Raw genomic sequence first — 19,163 nt, 5'->3', positions numbered from 1 at the left:
AGTAATAAACATATTTATTCTAAAACAAACCATGATGTTCTTTCTAAAGCTAACCTCATGCTATAAGTAAACCTCAAAATGAAGTTTTAGGTATGTTCTAAGTTTATTTTGAAAAGAAACTCAATGGATTCAATTTAGTTTATCTAATTTATTTTACTTAGTTTAGATTAGTTTGATAATTATTTTGACACGCCATCCCTGAGCGTCCAAATGTGACACTGGACAGGTACCTGAAGCATCATAGTTTGATGTATAGAGCCACTGACCAAGTGTTTGTATTTGACAAGTTGGAAATGAGTGTTTTGATTTTGAGTGTTAGTCTTCATGATGAAACAGTAAACTGCTTTTACCAAAATTTCACTGAACTGATTTTAAACAATCAAAAAATAATTGGTGGAGTTCCACTTTAAAAAGGCACAGATGCATTAAATGTACCTGATATGTCATAAAGCCATATGGATTAAAATGAAATTGCCAGTCTAACATTAGAGGTCAGGGGAAGTGTTATGGTCCTGACAGCAGTGAATACACTCAGGTTATTGCTGAGGAACTTTTGCCTACTCACGTGGATCAGCTGCTAAAGCTGTACGCTCTCACAAGACATATGTGAATACGCTGCTTTATGGATGTTCGAAACCTATAAAAGTGCCTCTGTGCATGCCAGGAAGAGGCACTATAAATATTTTCACTCTTGTTACCCTGAGGTCAAATTTTCAATTTGGCTGTATGTACTTTACCATTTTCGACTGTGTTGTTGTCTGTAACTTGCAAGAACCATATTGGTTAGTGACATTTAAGAGCTCTCTGGTATTCAGGGACACACATCCACCAACAGAGCCCAAACAAAGTCTTAATTCAACATAAAACTAAGCTTTCAAATGTGTGAGTGGAGTTAGATGTTTTTGCACAGTGTCAACAACTAACTGGGTCATTTAGCACTGAGTCCAATTCCTGCTTTTCCTAAATCACTGCAGTTCCTATATATAAACGTCTAACCTGCGCAGGACCCAGTTCAAACAGAAAGCAGTGCAAAAGCTGCTAATACAGAGAGGAAAGGTAGATGTTTCAAACTACGTTGCTCTAACTGGATTAGTGGGAAGTTGAAAAGGAAACGAGAGTAAGAGGGGATTTACACACTAACACAATCTGGGTTGTTGGTGGAGGAACTCCTCTTTATCAATTAGCACAGCTTGATGTGGAGGATTTGTGCAATGTGATGTTTGTAAACAGCTAGATTATGAAGCATTGAGCACAATTATTGAATCCTGTTTGCAGTTTTTGATCAGTTGTCCGCCTCTGTGGTATCAAAGCACAGAATTGCAGCATTCTTTCAAGCTCCTCTCCCATTCACGACAGACTCATTTGGTTCTTTGACAGATTTTTTCAAAGGGGGTTATGCACTTGTTTGTCAGCATAAAGCCGAAGCTCAAGCACAAACGAAGAGAGCTCAGAGATCAAATCGCAGCCTTGGGAAGAACCACAGGATCTTTTTGCAGACACACTATACAAATGACTCAGTGTCTGTCCAGTGTGCCAATGTGTAATTGACGGTTGTGGATAAGTTATAGTACATATTTTACACATCCCTCTCCAGCTTTTTTTTCTGCCTTTAAATGCATCTTTGTGGGATTCACTGTGCAGCTATAGGGTGAATCATTCTCTCTGTCTCCTTTCTTCGTATCCTGCAGTTCAGGTGACTTACAGTAAAGGTTCTCTTTGTAGTCAGGAATTGGGTTAAACATCTCTTGCTCAGGGCATAAATCAGATTTAGTTTGGTTAGTCATTTAGTTATTTTGGTTGGATTGTGTCTAACGGTGGCACCACCAGTTATTTTGGTCAAAGGTAGCCTAAAATAGTGGCACCACCAAAACAGTTTTGGATATGGCAGATTTGGTGTGTGTGTGTGTGTGTGTGTGTGTGTGTGGGGCAGTAAATAGAGACTTAAAAGACAGCTGAAGACACAAGGATGTTCTTAAAGTCTTTGGGTGGTCCAACCTCTCCGGGAGATTCAGCCTACTTTTTGCGAGTGCCAACGCCGAACAGTGGTCATTATTAGCAGACAAACCAACCCCACCAGGCTGGGATTACCTTCCAGCCAACTGCAGATGTGAACGTCTAAACAATTCTCCCACTCTGTTTTGACATGCTCTATTACAGGTTCTGCATCCTGCACCAGATCCAGAAAAAAATTGACAGCTAAATGAAATCATTCATTTTCTGGTCTGATGTCATCCAAAAATTGCCATAATTGCCCAGGCCTGGCGTCTCTGGTCTGTGACTGGCAGAGACACCAGCGCTGGGTGAGGTGCACGGAGAGGAAAGTAGACTGGTGGATGTTCCCTCTTGGATCTGTGTTAACTCTTTGTCTGTGAAAGCATGTGGGATGTACGCTACAGTGCGGTAAGGGGCGCGGGACCACTTTCTTCTGTCTGCTTGGAAAGCTCGACCAGCACAGTAGGCCCTTTAACTTTCTACAGCGCTCAAAGCAAAGACAAGATATGACTTGATGTGGTCAGACCCCAGAGGCTAATGATAGACTCTGAAACCCAGCAGCAGAGGCTCAGGGTACTTCAGTGCAGCGTATGGGAATGCACACAGATGCAGTTATGTAACCACGCAGAGCCACCAAGAATCCAGAGAGAGGGGAGATTCACCGACTGCACAACACACCAGGGATCTATTCCTTTCAGCTGTCTCAGGGAAAACCAAGCTTTTATGTGTAGGGTTTTCTCCTTTGACATGGCGGAGGAATTATTCAGATTCTTTTACTCCAGTGAAAGTAGCAATGCAACAATGTAAAAATACATACATATATAATATATATTATATTACATTATATAGTATATATTATAAGGGAAAAGAGGGGGCTTGATCAACTCACTCAGGGATCACGATCACAGTGAATGAATCATTGAACATGCATTGTTCCCTTGCAGTGAAAGGAGTAAGTCCCTGCATGTTTGCTTACAACTGACTGAGAGCTCAAATTAACTGAGAAATGAGCATATTGTTTAAGTATGTGATTCAGTTCATTTGGTCAAAAAATTCATTCTTTTGAATGAAACGTTCACAAACAACACGAGACAGCTCTGATATACCCACCCACCAGTGGCGTAAGGAAGTCGTGAAGGGCCCAAGTGCACGCGATTTTGCATGTATTGTTTTGACACAAATACAGACTTGACATTGAACAACATCAACATACATATTACCCAGCAATCATCACTGCATATCTGACAAAAATATCATAGAAAATGGGAAATTAATCATTTAATTGAATGTTTTTTTTGTATATTTATAGACTTTATAGCTTATGTAGAAAAAGCATATAACGTTGTTTTAGTTAGCTACTGACTATGTCAAAAAATAAAAATAATTAAAACCATGACGCAGATGGATTTATCTTTTTGAGGACATACTGTATATAGCAAATGGCACTGTTCTTAAATTAATAATATTCTTTTTTAAATCATTTCTCTTTAAACACTGGTATATTTCCAAAGTGACATTCGAATCACTTGCAAGGGCACGCTCTCTCTACGGGCCCCTCCACCCCAGGGGCCCCAGAGCTGCACTGCCTGCACTGTCTATATTTACGCCCCTGTCACACACTGTACACCATCTGCTCAGCACCAAACAGCAGCTAGAAGTCACAGCTAGTGAACGTTTGGCAGCTAAGGAGCCAGAGTCCAAAGGCAGAGCTAAAAGAGAGCAAATATTTGACATATATTCATCAGATGGACACAAGCTCTAAACCTATTAATTGTACTTAAGTGCAGTACTTGACTTAAAGTTCTTCTCCTTTATGACTAATATTGATGAAGGGAAAATGCAATATTTCTTAATATTTTGTGCACCAGCCTGATTTGATGTTTAAGAACAGGGCTTGTAAGTACACGGCGCACTTTTCTTAAGAATGAAGAGATCAGACAGTTTATTTAGTCCGAGCGTCTGGGAAAGAGGTCACAGGTTGCAGAAGGGGGAGCAGCTCCTTTTCCTCATCCTCTGCCTCTTCTTTCCACAGCCTCAAAGCCGAAGGGTTTAGTACACGGAGTTTAAAGGACGTTGATCTTGATCACTGGTTCTTCCTCTTGGCCTGCTTCCTCTCTTACCTCACGGATAGCTGTCCCACTTCTCCAGTTGGCCCAGCACTACCTCTACCTGCCAGACACCCTGCCTGTCTTCAGGCGGAGGCAGGGGACGGGGTTATACTCTCAGCCTGTTGTGTAAGAGCGTTGTAAAGAGATAATACTCTTTGCTCAAGACGAGCTTTCAGACTGTACTTTCACCCACAGTCATTAACACAGTTATCTTCAAATCCCTGCGCCACAAACAAGAGCGTCACAGTTCGCTCTTGGATTAATTATTGGAACATGCTTCATATTTCAGGGTTTTTAATTGAACACGCTGTTGTATAAAGAAAAATCCACACACTTACACTTTACCTTTAGGGCAGACGTTTAAGTTTTCCAGCCAATACTGTTCTGTAATGATATACAATTATGTTAGGGAGCATTGCTGTCTACATAAACTGTCCATATAAACTGTTGGGTATGTTCTAGACAGAGAGATCCAAACCAATTAAAACCTCAAAACATTCATCCCACTGATACTTGATCTGACTTCAAAAACAAACTGTTGCGACTTGCATCTCTCATGTCCTCGCTTCCCACAACTGTGGAGACATCCAGCAGCAGGGACGTCTCTAAGATCTGAACTGTAGCGGGGCTCCGTTCCCAGTAGACTGTGGGAGTAAGTCTTCATGCCTCTCAGTACTGGGAGCGTGTTTCCCCTGGAAGAGATTTGCTATGAAAACAGTCTGTAAGTGATTGCTTCCAAGAAGTTGTCAGAGACGATATATAAACACATTTTCTTTTTTTACAAGGATACAAAGGACCTTGCAGAAATCACTTGCTCGAGTAATCTCGAGTAATTTCATTCTGTGAATGTTTGTTTAACTGACCTCAGCTAACTCACTGTGCACACCACAAGACTCAAAAGGAAGACTGTGAGCTGCACAGACTTGTGCAATTACAGGCTCAAGTCACTTTAAATAATATAATTCCAGCTCAATATTAGGATCATTTAGCACCACTTCAAACGCTGGGTGTCTCCGCAAACAGCCCCATCTGTCTCAGCAGTCACACTAACAATAAATGCTTCTGCAAACAGGTTCATTAAAAAGAAGAAAAACACACTATTCAAAAGGCTCAATCTCTATACAGTGTCAGTGTAACATTGCAAAACATGCATTGCAAAATATTTCATATTTGCAGGAAGTGAAAGGAAGCAAATGTGATAGCTGGTTCATAAAGGTCAGAGTGTCCAGTTCAACAGGAAATATTAAAAGTAAATTCTTCTGAGAGGATCTGATCATTTGGCCTGTGAAGAGCTACACCGCAGCGCCCTCTGGTGACAAACACGTATGAAGAAATATAACAATCCAAACAGAAACAGTTTTTTGTTTTTTAACAGCATAAACGAAAGTGAAAATGTTGCTTGACGTCCATTACAGAGCTGTACACAGATTACAAACTCCAGTGGCTTAAAAAACCCTGATAAATCTGTGTTACCTCTTGTAAAAGTTGTGTGTGAGGTAATAACCATGTAGTGAACTGTGATCAAGTTTCAGGCTGAACTTTGGCACTTCAGCAGCAGCTGGCACTGCTGTGCAAATAACTGGTGATATCATGCAGCCAAAATACAGACGTACATGAGACAGAATGAAGAGCCAATGAGATTAAAGATCACAGATTTGCTGCTTCAACAGACAGTTTGACTCTTTGAGCGAACTTTAAACGAATCACCTTGAGAATTAGATATTTGCGTTGTGCCATGTGTCCATTTGAACGTCTATATTTAGTTGTTGTCATGTGTCGTGCAGCGGGTCAACTGGGATCCTGCAGCAGGACACGCCTCTGGGCTGAATGGAGCACGCGCCGTGCGTAAAGTCCGACCTGCAGCGGATCCAAACTTTTATTTTGGACCTAATTTCACGGTTTTTAAGAAGTATCTAATCGACATTATTGAGTTGTTTCTATTCGATTAAATGCAGCGATGACGCGGGAGGAAGATCTCATTCGGATTGCAAAAAAACTGGACAAGATGGTGTCTCGGAATAACACGGTGAGACCATATTTTGACACCCACAGGTGGCGCATTGTCCTACCACCTCGTGCTGTGCAGAAGGCCCGTGAATGTCTCTCCTGGAAATGGATTCTACCAGATTTACGTTGGCTATAAGTTTGATTTCATTTGAGCGGGTGTATTTGTAAAGTGTGCACATTTGTAACACGAGCCTGACTGTGCTGTAACAAATGATCAACAGGTGTTTGGCGCTGGTTTGCAGACTGTTTGCGCGCCGGACGTTTTGGTCCCTGAGTGTGTGGCGCGATACGGACCAAGTGTTGTGAATGCATCGAGTAGTTTTTTGCAACTCTTTGCTTGTTGTATTAAACAGTGACTCATGCAAGATAAAGTAAACAAGGCGGCCTGTGGGCAAGGTCGTGTGTGTGTGTGTGTGTGTGTGTTTTGACTGGCTGCAAACAGGACGTTGTCAAATGGCGCTCTTTCACAGTGCACAGTGAGGGTAACGTTACAACAGTAAAAACTATGGTTTCTAGAATAAAGTAAAAAAAAATGGCCATTTAACTTTCTGTTGTAATAGATTATTTAAATTTATGAAATCAGTATGTATTTTTTAAAAATACAGATGAAATCTTAAATACAGAAGTGAAAGTGTTGGTGCGACTCATCAGTTTGTACTTTCCTTTTTAAAATGGTCACATTTGCATGCAATCAAATCTGCATTTTACACTGTCATTACATATTTCTACATAAATACACTCAATATTTATAGATTAAAACTGTAAATATGGTTGCCTCTTAAATATTTTATGTGTGCAGGAGGGCGCCATGGACCTGCTGAGAGAACTGAAAGGTTTCAATATGACACTCAAACTTCTCCAGGTAGGCTGCAGTGTATTGTTTAGTAGAGCACACTTTCCCCATTGCTTTCCAACCAGTTACCTACTTGTTACTCACGTACCAACATGAACTGCATTATTACTAAAGCTCTCAATGTATATTTATGTATGTCCGTTTTAGGAAACAAGGATCGGTATGTCTGTGAACGGCATCAGGAAGCACTGCACGGACGAGGAAGTCATTGCCTTGGCAAAAGTCCTCATTAAAGACTGGAAAAGACTTCTGGGTACTTGATTTTGATGCATGATTTACTGAGCAGTTGTTTGTGCAATAAATATGTCAATGGACTGATTGATTCGCTGATATGTGATCCCCCTTCCCCTCCCACAAACACTCCCACAGACTCTGAGAAACCATCTGAAATGAAGAATGGATTGGACCCAGCGGTGTCTCCAAACAGCTCCCCCTCTGAGACACACAGCAGGTCAGTACTTTCACAGCTGCTGCTGCACAGAAACTCCACAGGCAACATGATATTTAACACAGAAGCAGAGACAATAAAGTTCGGACCCACAGTGGTGAGTGCGACCTGCCTGCTTTCATTTAATGTTGAAATGATGTGGGATTATGACGGAAATGCCATACATGCCACAGTGCACCACACTACACTTTTACATGTACACAGACACCTGCTGTGAAAAATAGCTCAGCCCCAGCAGCTCTGTCAAAAAGCACTCAAGAAATTAAAAGCTGAAAGAAAGTGTCAGGAGTTAAACTGTAGCTGCCTATCCAGTAAATCAGTACGTAAAGACATCTGTTTGTGTCTTTGCCATGGAAGCTTTTAGATCACTGTTTTCTCAAGTGGACATGTGTCAGTAAAGTGTCCAAACAAAGACAATATACAGCACCAAGGATGGTGCTTTATGATTAGAATGTAAAGGAATCAAAAATAAAAATGATAAAAGAAGCCTCATTTCATGTCAGATTTTCCAGTGATGCACCATCAACTGTATTCATGTGCTCTAACGGCTAAATTAATTATAATGAATGGCTTTGTAGTGTGTATGTGTTTGCTTGGGTATTACTGCGATCAGATTAGGACATCGGAAATTAACGTTGCAGTCTAGGCACACGTGATGATGTACGCTTCTGTTAAGGAGGCTGTCAATTAGTTTTTTCAAAGTAGTCCTATTTGCAAATGAAAGTGTGGAGCCTTTCTAAAGAGGCTATGAAATATGTGATGTCCTTCTGTTCGTTTTTGTATGAAGTTTTCATCTGAAGCAGTGAATTCTCTTCTTGGACTGCGTTTATTGCGGTAGAGGGGATTTCAGTATTACCTGTGCTGGTCAGTACCACAGTAGTAGAACCACAAAGAGCTGTGACACAGGTATAGGTTGAGTGTTGAGGGATCTATTAAGCCTAGTCCCAATTAAACGGCCAGTCTCTTTTACTAGCCCGGTGTGGCTCAACATTTTGACAAATAAATGCCTGTCTCAATTAGAGGCCTGATCTGGTTGCCAAACAGTTTGTTTTTTTAATAGAAGTTCTTCGGATGTATAAAACTGAGCTGTTGGCTACCTCAAATTATGTGTTCACTCCTCGATTACCCGGTAAATTATTCATACACCTTTAGTCTGTAAGGGTCCTCAGATCAAAATAATCAAAAGGGTTTTTCATAAAAATGAATCCTAGTGGTGAGTATTGTTTTAACAAGATAAAGTGGTGTTGTGTTGGTATGCCAGGGGCCGTAATCTTTGAGTGCTGTAACTCTCTCTGATGCGCTGTCTGTTGGAGCTAGGTCAAATGAATGATTCATAACTGATATATTATCTGAAGCCTAATTTTTAAACAAGTAATATTCATGCTGGTTCAAATAAACAATTTGATTGTATTTCTTGATCTTTGCTGAGCCTCCAGTTTCGTATGAAAGGAATAGCCTGTCCCAAATAAAGGCCTGTTGATTTCAATGATTTAAGCAAATAATAGTATAATGTTACAAAGATGGCTGTTCAAATAATGAGAGAAAGATATGTGAAAGTAATCCCTCTGAGCAAAAACTTCAGGCTTCAGACTGTTCTGAATACTCTGTTTGTAGCAGTTCTTTCTACTTTATCTATGAGCTGATGTCAGCTTATGACAGATTTCTTTATATGGTCGTCTGCTCCAGGCACACTACACCAGTGCTGTGTCTCAAATCGCGTACTTCTGTACTTACACTTAATATGTTGAGTGCATAAGTGCGTTCACACTGAGAAGTATGTAAAAATGCAGTGCAATGAGTACCCGGATGATGCACTCAAAACGGTCAAGAAGTTGAGTGTGGAACTACGGACACTTCTCGCCCTCAATGGTCGCCATCTTGGCTACGTAGCGGAAGGGGAGGGACTACTTTTCAAACTGGTAATGGCGGCCGAGGACTGTGCGACCGTGAACATCGCTGCATTGTACAAATTTAAGTTATGTTAATATAGCAGTCTGTAATGATTTGGTACTGCGAACGATAACGCGAATGCTAATGCTAGTTGCGGTCGTCATTTCCGGTGAGTGCACAACGGCCGTGTTTGGTTTGAGACAACATTACCCTGTCGAAATTTGCGCACTATGCAAATAAGTACATAGTGTACATAGTATACTGCATGGAAGTGTACTAAGGGAAGTATGTGATTGGAGACACACTACAAGTGTTACACGATTACATTCACTGCTACATATAGCTACATGCTAACGTCAGGGAAACACTGAGGACTTGAAACCAGTTCCTACTAGAACATGTCTGGTTGTGTTTAGAGGCTTAGAAAACTCTTTGTTACAGTTATTTCCCTGCTGCAGTGACGTTGCAGAGACACTGAGATACAGACGACCCGGAAATGCTGACCAATCAGAGCAGACTAGGTTTTTTATGGAGAGAGGCTTAAAGAGACAGGTGCTAAAGACAGAGGGTGAATACAGGTGCTCCAGCACAGACAATCTGATAAAAAAAAAAATCTAGTGCTTTTTGAACATTAAAGTATGTAAACATGTTCTTGGAGAAACTCAAAATACAAGTATGAACCTGAAAATGATCATAACAGGTCCCCTTTAACATCAGTCAAGTCATGCAATGAAGGGGAAAGTTATGATAAACTTAATGACTGCCAGTTCATTAAATGGGTTGTTGGATCTATTTAATTCCATCCACATGGGACCTAAGATGCATTACAACAACAAACCTGACCTAAGTGAAACTGGTAAATGTTTGCAGGCTCTGAAACAGAGGTGAAGATGATACTTCCTTTGTTTCTCTTAGTCACAGGAGACTGGACATTAAACCGAAACATGACTCAGATCCTGACAAAAACCACCCCAATAAAAACAGAAAAGAAAAACATAATGACGATCACAAAACCAAAAAGAGACACACCGATGATGCCAGCGATGAAAAGCACCCGGAGGAGCCCCAAAATGAGAAACATCCCCAAGAAATCAGAAAGAAGAAGCATTTAGAAGAGCCCAAAAAACAAAGACATGCAGAGGATGCCCAGCACGAAATGGATAACAAGAAACAGAAGCATGTGCAAGACCTGCAGAGTGAGAAACACAAGCCAGAACCGAAAAAAGAAAGGCTGTTAGGAGAACCAAAGAAGATGAGACACGTAGAAGATGTCAAAAAGGAAAAACACCCAGAGGAGCCCAAGAAGCACAGCTACACCGATGACATGAAGAAGGAGAGACACAGAGAAGAAAGCAGATATGAGATGCCGATAAACTCACCGCATCGAGAAAGACCGCCGACTGAACTTCAGAGAGAGAAACCTGCAGATTACAAACCACTGTTTGAAAGGTGAGATGGAGGTGGCTCAAAAGCTGATTATTACACATCAAAAACATGCAGCAGAGGTTCAGACTGAGTTGTTTATTTCAGGAGAGGAGTGTTGGACAGCAGTATTCTGTATCCCTCCCGGTTCCCCTCTCCTCCTCGACCTGTTCGGCCTCCTCTCCCGATCAAACGCCCCTCTGTGGACCTGAAAAAAGACAGGTCAGGACTGTTACCTCGCCTGAGCTGAAAGGCATGGTGGACTGAAATATTACTGCATGACATAACCGATTCTGAGTCACTCATATGCACTGACATTTGTTCCTACACTTTAATAACCAGACTCGTGGCCTAACAGGATAACGGCTGTGCATGATGCATGCTGGGAAGGGTCAGTCAAGTGTGTCTTTCATAAAAGGATTTTGTATTTAGCTGGAACAATTTCACCGACCCTTGAATTTGTACTGTTGTGACATTTCTTCAGGAAGGACAGTAAAGACTCCCGACATCCTCGTCCTCACGCTCCTCGACCCTCCTCTCCGCCAGCTAAGCGACCTTCACTGGAAGTAAAGAAAGAGAGGTCAGGCATGCTTTGGTGCTTGTTTGAGTGTAGTGCAGAGAAGTGTGAGATTTTTATGGAAACTCAAAACAAATGTTGATTTTCACATCAGGAAAGTTCCACCAGAACCAAACACTCCTCTGATTACTCCTCCTTACCTCCTTCCTCCTCCACCCAGGTCAGCGCCTGCATGCCCACTGCATTGACTCACATATATATTTACCATAATATCCACTCTCATCTTTAAGCAACTCAGATGAGCTCAAAGTTTTTTTCCTCATTTAGAAAGGAGCCTCCTGATCCCAACGCTCCTCTTCCTCCACTTCCTCTTCACCTCCACCCCCCACCTCCACCCCCGAAGCGTCCCTTACTGGAAGGAAAAAAGGAGAGGTCTGGATCAGATGTGTTCTCATTACAGACCACATGTAGCTGCCGCCTGAAGTGTCTCGGAGGATTATTTTGGAAAAAAGAACATGTAATTTGATTTGGAGTTCTCTGCATTGAATCTTTGTGTCGTTTGCCACGGCAGGAAGGAGTCGTCAGACTCTAAACCTCCACAGAAGAAGACGTCAGGAGATCACGTGAAGAAAGACAGGTCTGGGATCTGGGGATTATTCTGTCTCTCATTTATCCTTGAAAAAATACTTCGCTGTTGTCTCTGGAGGATCAGTAACCTTAGATTACAATCTGTTTTTTGTTTGTTTTACTCGAAACATGGACACAATATAGTACACGACAGCAGGTATGGAATTGAGTCACAGATTTGATGACTTAAAACTCCACTGGGCAAATTAAAAAAAGACTCGAAACTCCCCTTGGACTTTAACACCAACGACTCATGATTTCACTTGGACTTGAACTTGAAAATGCTTGATACCTTCCCCCAAACCCAAAGATTAAAAAGCATGTTATTTAACAAGTGCGCCACAAATCAATCAATTTCCCTTCTTTTCCTGAATCAACTAACATTACCGCTGACCATTCCCAGCAAGTTGACATTTAATTCCTAAGATCCACTTTGTTTAAATCAATCTGACAACATCCAAGCAAGTTGCAGGTAAGAACAATAAAGAACTAAGGTTATACATAAATTATACTAAGATAATGTTTTGCCTACAAAAACTATGTGATGGTCAACAAAAAACAAATCGCAGTATGATAAAATGTTATTACGTTTGGTGAGGAGCGCAATAAGGATGGTTTAGAACTTGACACTCAAAGTTTAGGACTTGTCAGTCTTGGCTTGGGACTTCAATGCAAAGACTCGAGACTTACTTGTGACTTGCAAAACAATGACTTGGCCCCACCTCTGTATGACTGTAATGCAGTGTGTGATGCTGTTAAGAGAGTTGTATCAGCTTTTTCTTTTTGCGTGACTATAAAGGGGACATCAAATAATAATATCTGATGTTTTTTGAACCCTTTTGTCTGATCGTATTTCGAAGGATTAACTTTAACACATTAAGGTTTATGATTTTCCACTGTTTAACTATTGTTCTCCCATTGCTTTAATACCCATATATGTTTGGAAATCATTCACATCTTCAAACTGGTGTAACTCACTGTAAAGAAAACAAAGAGCCTTGTTAGAACAAAGCCTGTTTTCTTTTTGCAGGAAAGACTCATCGGATAGCAAAGTGCCTAAAAAACACTCCGATGAAGCCAAGAGAGAAAGGTTGGCCAGTCATGAGTGTGAAAATGCTCGTTAAACTGTGAATCATGGTGGTTGTGTAGTTCGACTATGAGTTTCTTAAAGCAGCTCTTTGTTGCTTTTCTGTGCATGTGGAGCTTGTCTTTTTATAGTTTAGGATTTGTTTGAGAATCAAACAAATGTTTCCTTTTGTCAGGAAAGATTCATCTGACTCTAAAGCGTCACCTCCCAAAAAGCCCAGTGTGGATGTCAAAAAAGAGAAACACAGGTGTGCACAAGCAGGAAAATAAATTTCACTGTTCATTGCGTTTGAATCTGTGCTGCTTTATGTCGGGCATAATGTGTATATTATTGGTGTCAGTGTCACAACTCTGTCTCCTTTGCTGCAGGAAGGACTCCTCAGACTCCAAGCCTGGCCAGCCTGTGAAACGTCAGTCAACTGACTCCAAACCTGACAGGTAGGACTGGTATGCACTACTTTAAATATTGTTCATTGTTGTAAATGAAATAGAAATAACATGGTCAGTAAAACCAGATTTACTTTCTTGTTCCTGACTATAGGCGGGAATCCACTGATTCAAAGAAAAGTAGCTCACCACCAGCAAAGAAGCTAACAGGCGAAAGGTAAATCGTCTTTATTAAAGTTTCACAGGTTTGTTTCAATGGAAACCATGAAGATGATGATATTAACTTTGTGTTACAGAAGAGAGTCTCACGGCTCCAAGGCTTCTCAGCCTGGACCAACACAGAGGAAGCCCTCGACTGACAGCATGGAAAGGTATTTCAGTCAACTTTTAATAATACTTAAGCTATTGTGGGTAATCCATGGCATCTGGTTGGGGAATGATTTAACTCATCCCGACCTTAAAGGAATAGTGCACCCAAAAATGAAAATTCAGCCATTATCTACTCACCCATATGCCGACGGAGGCCTTGGTGAAGTTTTAGAGTCCTCACATCCCTTGCGGAGATTGGCGGGGGGAGCGGCTAGCACACCTAATGGCTGACGGCGCCCCAGACTAATGTCCAAGAACACAAAATTGAAACCACAAAATATCTCCAACATGCTCATCCGTAGTGATCCAAGTGTCCTGAAGCCCCGACATAAAAAGTTGTTTTGAAAAACGTCATTTGAACTCTGTTTTTAGCCTCACTGTAGCCTGTAGCTCTGACTGCTTCTCTGTGCTCTGCGCTCTAAAACTGGACTCTCAAACTTCACCAGGGCCTCCGTCGGCATATGGATGAGTAGATAATGGCTGAATTTTCATTTTTGGGTGCACTATCCCTTTAACAAGATGGCTGTATGGTTGCTTTTCCCAAGCGTGGGCAGCAGTGATCCACAGCAGGAGGGAGACATTAGCTCAATCCAAATGACACACCAGTCCTCTTTCACTGTAAATCACATGCCTCCTCTCCTCTTGGCAGAGTCCTCTGCTCTGTCAGATCAGCATATAGAAAAAGAGTCACCTGGTCCTGTCCAGGGTTAGCCAAGTTTCTGTGAATCAAAGGATTAGAGTTCCTGTTATGCCATTAGAAACTGATGCGGTGCAGGGGTCGTCCAGTTCATTTCAAATATCTGTACAACGGCTAGCAGGATGCTAATTCAGCTGGTGCTCATTCTTCCCCATCTTTGCATAGTGTTTACTGATGTTTACATTTGAAACCTCAACCTGGCAAGCTAACCACTAGCTAGCAGAAGTCAGCAGAAAGAGTTTCCACCTGGTGAGTTGATGTCCTCATCCTGATGAGTGACTCACAGATGCTGCCGTTGAAAGGCAACCGCAAAAAGCACCACCAAGACTTGCAAAATAGACTTAAAAGCTGAAATTTAGCCCAAATTTAGCAGAGCTGACAGAGAGGCGACTGGAGGCGTCTGCACCAACAAGTCAGATATTTCTCTCAGGAGTTGGTGGAGACCGAAAAAACAGCTGAAACAGAGAGAACATTGGTCTTACATGCTGGTGGAATGGCCAAATGCACAAATCCAAATCAATTCTTCTGTTTTGCCTGCTGGATGTATAATTGGCAATCGTTTGCTAACATGTTAGTCATTCTAAAAAGGTGCTAATATGTCAGTGTGTTCCACTGTCCCCAAGCGGACAAAAAAATAAGTTAGGGCTGCCTGAACACAAAATGTTCTTAATAAGGTCTACCAAAAAATTCAGTGCTGCTCCAGAAAAAATAAACACCAGGCTCAGTTTAGAAAAGATAACACCTCTCTTTCCTGAGGTCAGATCAGCCAAATACACCAGATGTGACGCTTCACACACTCTACTCTGTCATACTTTGATGTGTCCTTTTCTGCAGGAAGGGCAAAATTGATACTCCTAAAACTCCCACCACCCCGACCAGCCCCATGTCACCCAGCTTCAGTTCTGCCGGGGGTCCGCTGCCCCCTCACCTCACTACTGGAGACTCTGTCAGAGACAAGTGCATTGAGATGCTGGCGGCTGCTCTGCGCACAGACAGTAATGCTCAGATAACACTTTATCAGTTGGAGCACACACTGCTGCAGCTCATGTTCTCTAAAGACACTGACAAAGTGACACACACAAAACAGACAAAAGAGTGGAACTATACCATACAAAGAACACACACGTCACTGTTATGTGCAAGTTAGTATGATCTTTTTTCTGGTCTTTACAGACGATTTCAAGGATTTTGGAACTAATTGTGAAAGCATGGCTGCAGAGATCGAAGATCATATCCTTGAATTTAGCTCATTATTTGTTGATGTGGTTGGTTTGACATTCTCCGATCCAAATAGAAGTTATCTCATTTGACATTATTACTATTCCCCTTGACTGCATGGTCGCACATATCTATCAGGAGATAAAGGCCACTGATATGAAATATAAAAACCGAGTCCGCAGCCGCATCAGCAACCTGAAGGACCCAAAGAACCCTGGGCTTCGCAGAAACGTACTCGCAGGAAGCATTGACTTGGGCCGCATCGCCAGCATGTCTGCTGAGGTACAGAACGCTGCAACTACACACCAAACCACTGATGAACTCCTTTCATGATGCACAGATTTGTTTTCCTGCCATGCTTTTATGCCCCTGTGCTCCATTTTGTCACATCTTTGTCTTTATGTAGGAGATGGCCAGCGATGAGCTGAAACAGCTGAGGAACGTTCTCACACAGGAGGCCATCAGGGAGCACCAAATGGCCAAAACTGGTGGCACCACCACCGACCTGCTGCAGTGCGGCAAGTGCAAGAAGAAGAACTGCACCTACAACCAGGTAAACACACACCATGCATGAAAATGCAAACAAACATACATCACAAACCTTCTTTTTTCTGTGGTGTGGAGTTTCAACAAAGCAAAACAAATCATTAGAAAAAGAGAAAGTGTGGGTGCGAGGTTACATTATGGGTTGTATGAAATAAATGTGTATTTATTTTAGATTTACTTTGTAAAACCGTGTGATTCCCTGATCTTTTTCACAGGAAGTGTGCTATAATTTAAGAGTTTTTTTGACAGTGATATTTTGTTAGTATGTGCTGTCATGAGAAGTCAGTGTTGTTTCTCTGAGGGGAAAAGCAAAACAAAAAAAAGCTGCTTTTATAAATGCTGTGGTATCATCTATCCAAGGAAAAGGCAGCTGGTAAGCCGTCTGTATTGTTGAGGTCTTACTCCATTAAGAGTGGAGTAATACTCCTAAATTAGGCAGTTAGGAGTACGTGATTGTGTTTCAGCTTTATTCAGCTCCAGCCCGTCTCTGCACTGTGATCAATGTGTTGTTTACAGCTTACAAAACCTCCTGTGTTTGTGTGTGTGTGTTTTAGGTGCAGACACGCAGTGCTGATGAGCCAATGACCACATTTGTTCTGTGTAATGAGTGTGGAAACCGCTGGAAGGTAAGTTTTCCCCAGCTTTTGTTTCAATAACTCATATTTTATGTACTGATGAATTAAAAAATACATTTTTTTCCCCCTCCCACATTTCAGTTCTGCTGATGCCTTCTGGATGAAACCACGTTTTTTTTCTGAGCATATTGAACTGCATTATTTTCTATAATGGGAGGGGAGGGAGTTTATAAATTATTGCAGCTAGTGATTCAAACAGATTAAAGTGTTACAATTTTTACTTGAAATTTTGAGATTTCTAAGCATGTGCTAATATAATAATAATAATCAGGGTTTGCTTTCCGTGGAATTGAAGACTGAGCATGAACGTCAGTTTGATGACTGTTAACACATCGGTAATGATAATGGTGCTGTCATGATGGAACGACCAGTTAATATGCGGTGTCATATTAGAGCTGTTCACTTTGTATATATATCTAATAAAACGGCATAAATAATCTGTATGATGGCTTTTTAAACTCACGTTTAATAAAAAACTTTGACAATCAGTCTCACTCAGAGTCACTTCCCACATCATTGTCATCATCCTCAACATCATCATCATCATCATCATCATCATCAGTATTTGTGGCACACGAAATATACTGTTTGCTTTTAAGTATGATTAAGATAAAATAATACTCAGTTTACGGCCTGCGGGCCAAATCTGGCCCAGGATAGGCCATCTTACTGGATTTTGTTTTTGTGTGTGTTTTGAATGCAGAAAAGGTGCCAGGGTGCATTAAAACCATCAAAATCCAGCCTGTTTATTACAAAGAAATGGCATGATAGGATCCCCCAGACCCCCCGACAGAGGTCCGGGCTAAACCCTGAATGTCCTGGAGCCTATCCCAGCTGACATAGCGCGAGAGGCAGATAGATGGGTGGACAGGTTGCCAGACTATCACAGGGCTGACACATAGCTCAGACCAGCTCAGTGGCCTTGTGGTAGAGTGTCCGCCCTGAGACTGGGAGGTCGTGGGTTTGATCCCCGGCCGGGTCATACCAAAGACTATAAAAATGGGACCCATTGCCTCCCTGCTTGGCACTCAGCATCAGGGGTTGGAATTGGGGGGTTAGATCACCACATGATTCCCGAGCGCGGCACCGCTGCTGCTCACCGCTCCCTCAGGGGATGGGTCAAATGCGGAGAACAAATTTCACACATTCAGGTGTGTGACAATCAGTGGAACTTTACCTTTACCTTTACATAGAGACAGACAACTATTCACGTGCACATTTACACCTACAGACAATATAGAATCACCTATTAACCTGAATGTCTTTGGACTGTGGGAGGAAGCTGGAGTACCTGGAGAAAACCCTCACTGACGTGGGGAAAACATGCAAACTCCATATGGAAGGGCCCCTCCACCCTGGGTTTGAACCAGGAACCCTCTTGCTGTGAGGCAACAATGGTGACCACTGCATCACTAGATGCTTATCATTTCATTTTATTTTGGCATAATAACTGAAGTTTACTACAGTTCTTTACACTCTTATTAGTATCTTGTTTGATGAAGAAAGTGAACTGAAGACAGAAATAAAAATCTTCAATCTTCAATACAATGCACTATTTATCCAAGGGATCAAAGTTTAGTTAAATAATTGATGTGCTCATAATTGTGAAAAAAAAAAAAAAATCCATAATTAATTGCACAGAAAAATATTCAGTCAAAGACAGGTGTTTTTAATAAAAAATGGTGCAACGGTGGTTTGAAGTGTTTCTGCTGCACCACTAAAAACAATCAGTAGATGGCAACAATTCATCATAACAAACACAAGCAACATCAGTTTCCCACAGTTGAATAGTTCTGTCTTCAGGTTACCGACCACAAATAAATGATACTGTTTCTTGTTAGTGCCGGTCCAGCTGGCTGGCAAAGCCAGAGGGAGGTGCTGCTGAAGACTAACGTGACAGTATTAAAGCCATTCCACAAAACAAACCTCTTTCCTGAACATTACTGAATTTGATATACTTATGCGAAATATATTAGCGCCTTGAGCAATGTGCAAATGATACTCCATCAACGCTGTGTTTTTTTTTTTTTAAAGACATCACACTGCATGCAGGGCATGCAGTATATAAATATAATGTTTGGTGGTAATGTGAGACTGTGAATGTGATGGAAAGGAAAAGCTTCCCGGCCGCCCTCTGGCTGAGTATCCACCATCTGGTTTCCTGTGAGCTGAAATCACATTCATTTGCTTCTTCTGCATCATTTCCACCATTATACGTCCTCTGTTGATGTGCATGCAGAGCTCAGAAAGCATCAGCACTGACTGTGTTATTCTACACTGGTGCATTGGTGTTACAATCATCATCGCTCTTTCAGCCTAGAATCTAAACAGAAAAATATCACCTGAAATTCAACTTTACGG

General features: G+C 41.5%; 1 protein-coding gene across 4 annotated transcripts; it reads left to right on the top strand.

The window, feature by feature from the left end:
* The first annotated feature begins 5,673 nt into the window (after positions 1-5,673).
* Positions 5,674-17,290, top strand: tcea3 (transcription elongation factor A (SII), 3). 4 transcript variants are annotated; one of them, XM_078171870.1, is made up of 21 exons: positions 5,674-6,126; positions 6,907-6,969; positions 7,108-7,213; positions 7,330-7,411; positions 10,214-10,747; positions 10,829-10,942; positions 11,205-11,300; positions 11,392-11,457; positions 11,565-11,669; positions 11,809-11,874; positions 12,895-12,954; positions 13,127-13,198; positions 13,320-13,388; positions 13,492-13,554; positions 13,634-13,708; positions 15,238-15,398; positions 15,577-15,638; positions 15,754-15,903; positions 16,028-16,174; positions 16,722-16,793; positions 16,884-17,290. In XM_078171870.1, the coding sequence occupies exons 1-21, from the start codon at positions 6,058-6,060 to the stop codon at positions 16,890-16,892; spliced, it is 2,241 nt and encodes a 746-aa protein (XP_078027996.1). In that variant the 5' UTR covers positions 5,674-6,057; the 3' UTR covers positions 16,893-17,290. The 4 variants fall into 4 exon arrangements, with proteins under 4 accessions (XP_078027996.1, XP_078027997.1, XP_078027998.1 ...); XM_078171871.1 differs by lacking the exons at positions 10,214-10,747; positions 10,829-10,942 and having other exon boundaries at positions 5,679-6,126; XM_078171872.1 differs by lacking the exons at positions 10,214-10,747; positions 10,829-10,942; positions 11,205-11,300; ... (1 more) ...; positions 11,565-11,669; positions 11,809-11,874 and having other exon boundaries at positions 5,683-6,126.
* Positions 17,291-19,163: the final 1,873 nt, after the last annotated feature.

This window comes from Epinephelus lanceolatus, chromosome 10 (genome assembly GCF_041903045.1).
Source record: "Epinephelus lanceolatus isolate andai-2023 chromosome 10, ASM4190304v1, whole genome shotgun sequence".
NCBI lineage: Eukaryota > Metazoa > Chordata > Actinopteri > Perciformes > Serranidae > Epinephelus > Epinephelus lanceolatus.
The sequence above is the reverse complement of the archived record's forward strand: the minus strand, read 5'-3'. Positions and strand labels throughout refer to the sequence as shown.

What these genes read in the sequence shown, in the direction of transcription:
- tcea3 (XM_078171870.1), top strand. Translation starts at nt 6,058, where the DNA reads ATGACGCGGGAGGAAGATCTCATTCGGATTGCAAAAAAACTGGACAAG. An exon ending in CTGGAAGTAAAGAAAGAGAG is followed by an intron (nt 11,301 to 11,391) that starts GTCAGGCATGCT and finishes TTTTCACATCAG; the next exon opens with GAAAGTTCCACCAGAACCAA. An exon ending in ACTGACTCCAAACCTGACAG is followed by an intron (nt 13,389 to 13,491) that starts GTAGGACTGGTA and finishes TCCTGACTATAG; the next exon opens with GCGGGAATCCACTGATTCAA.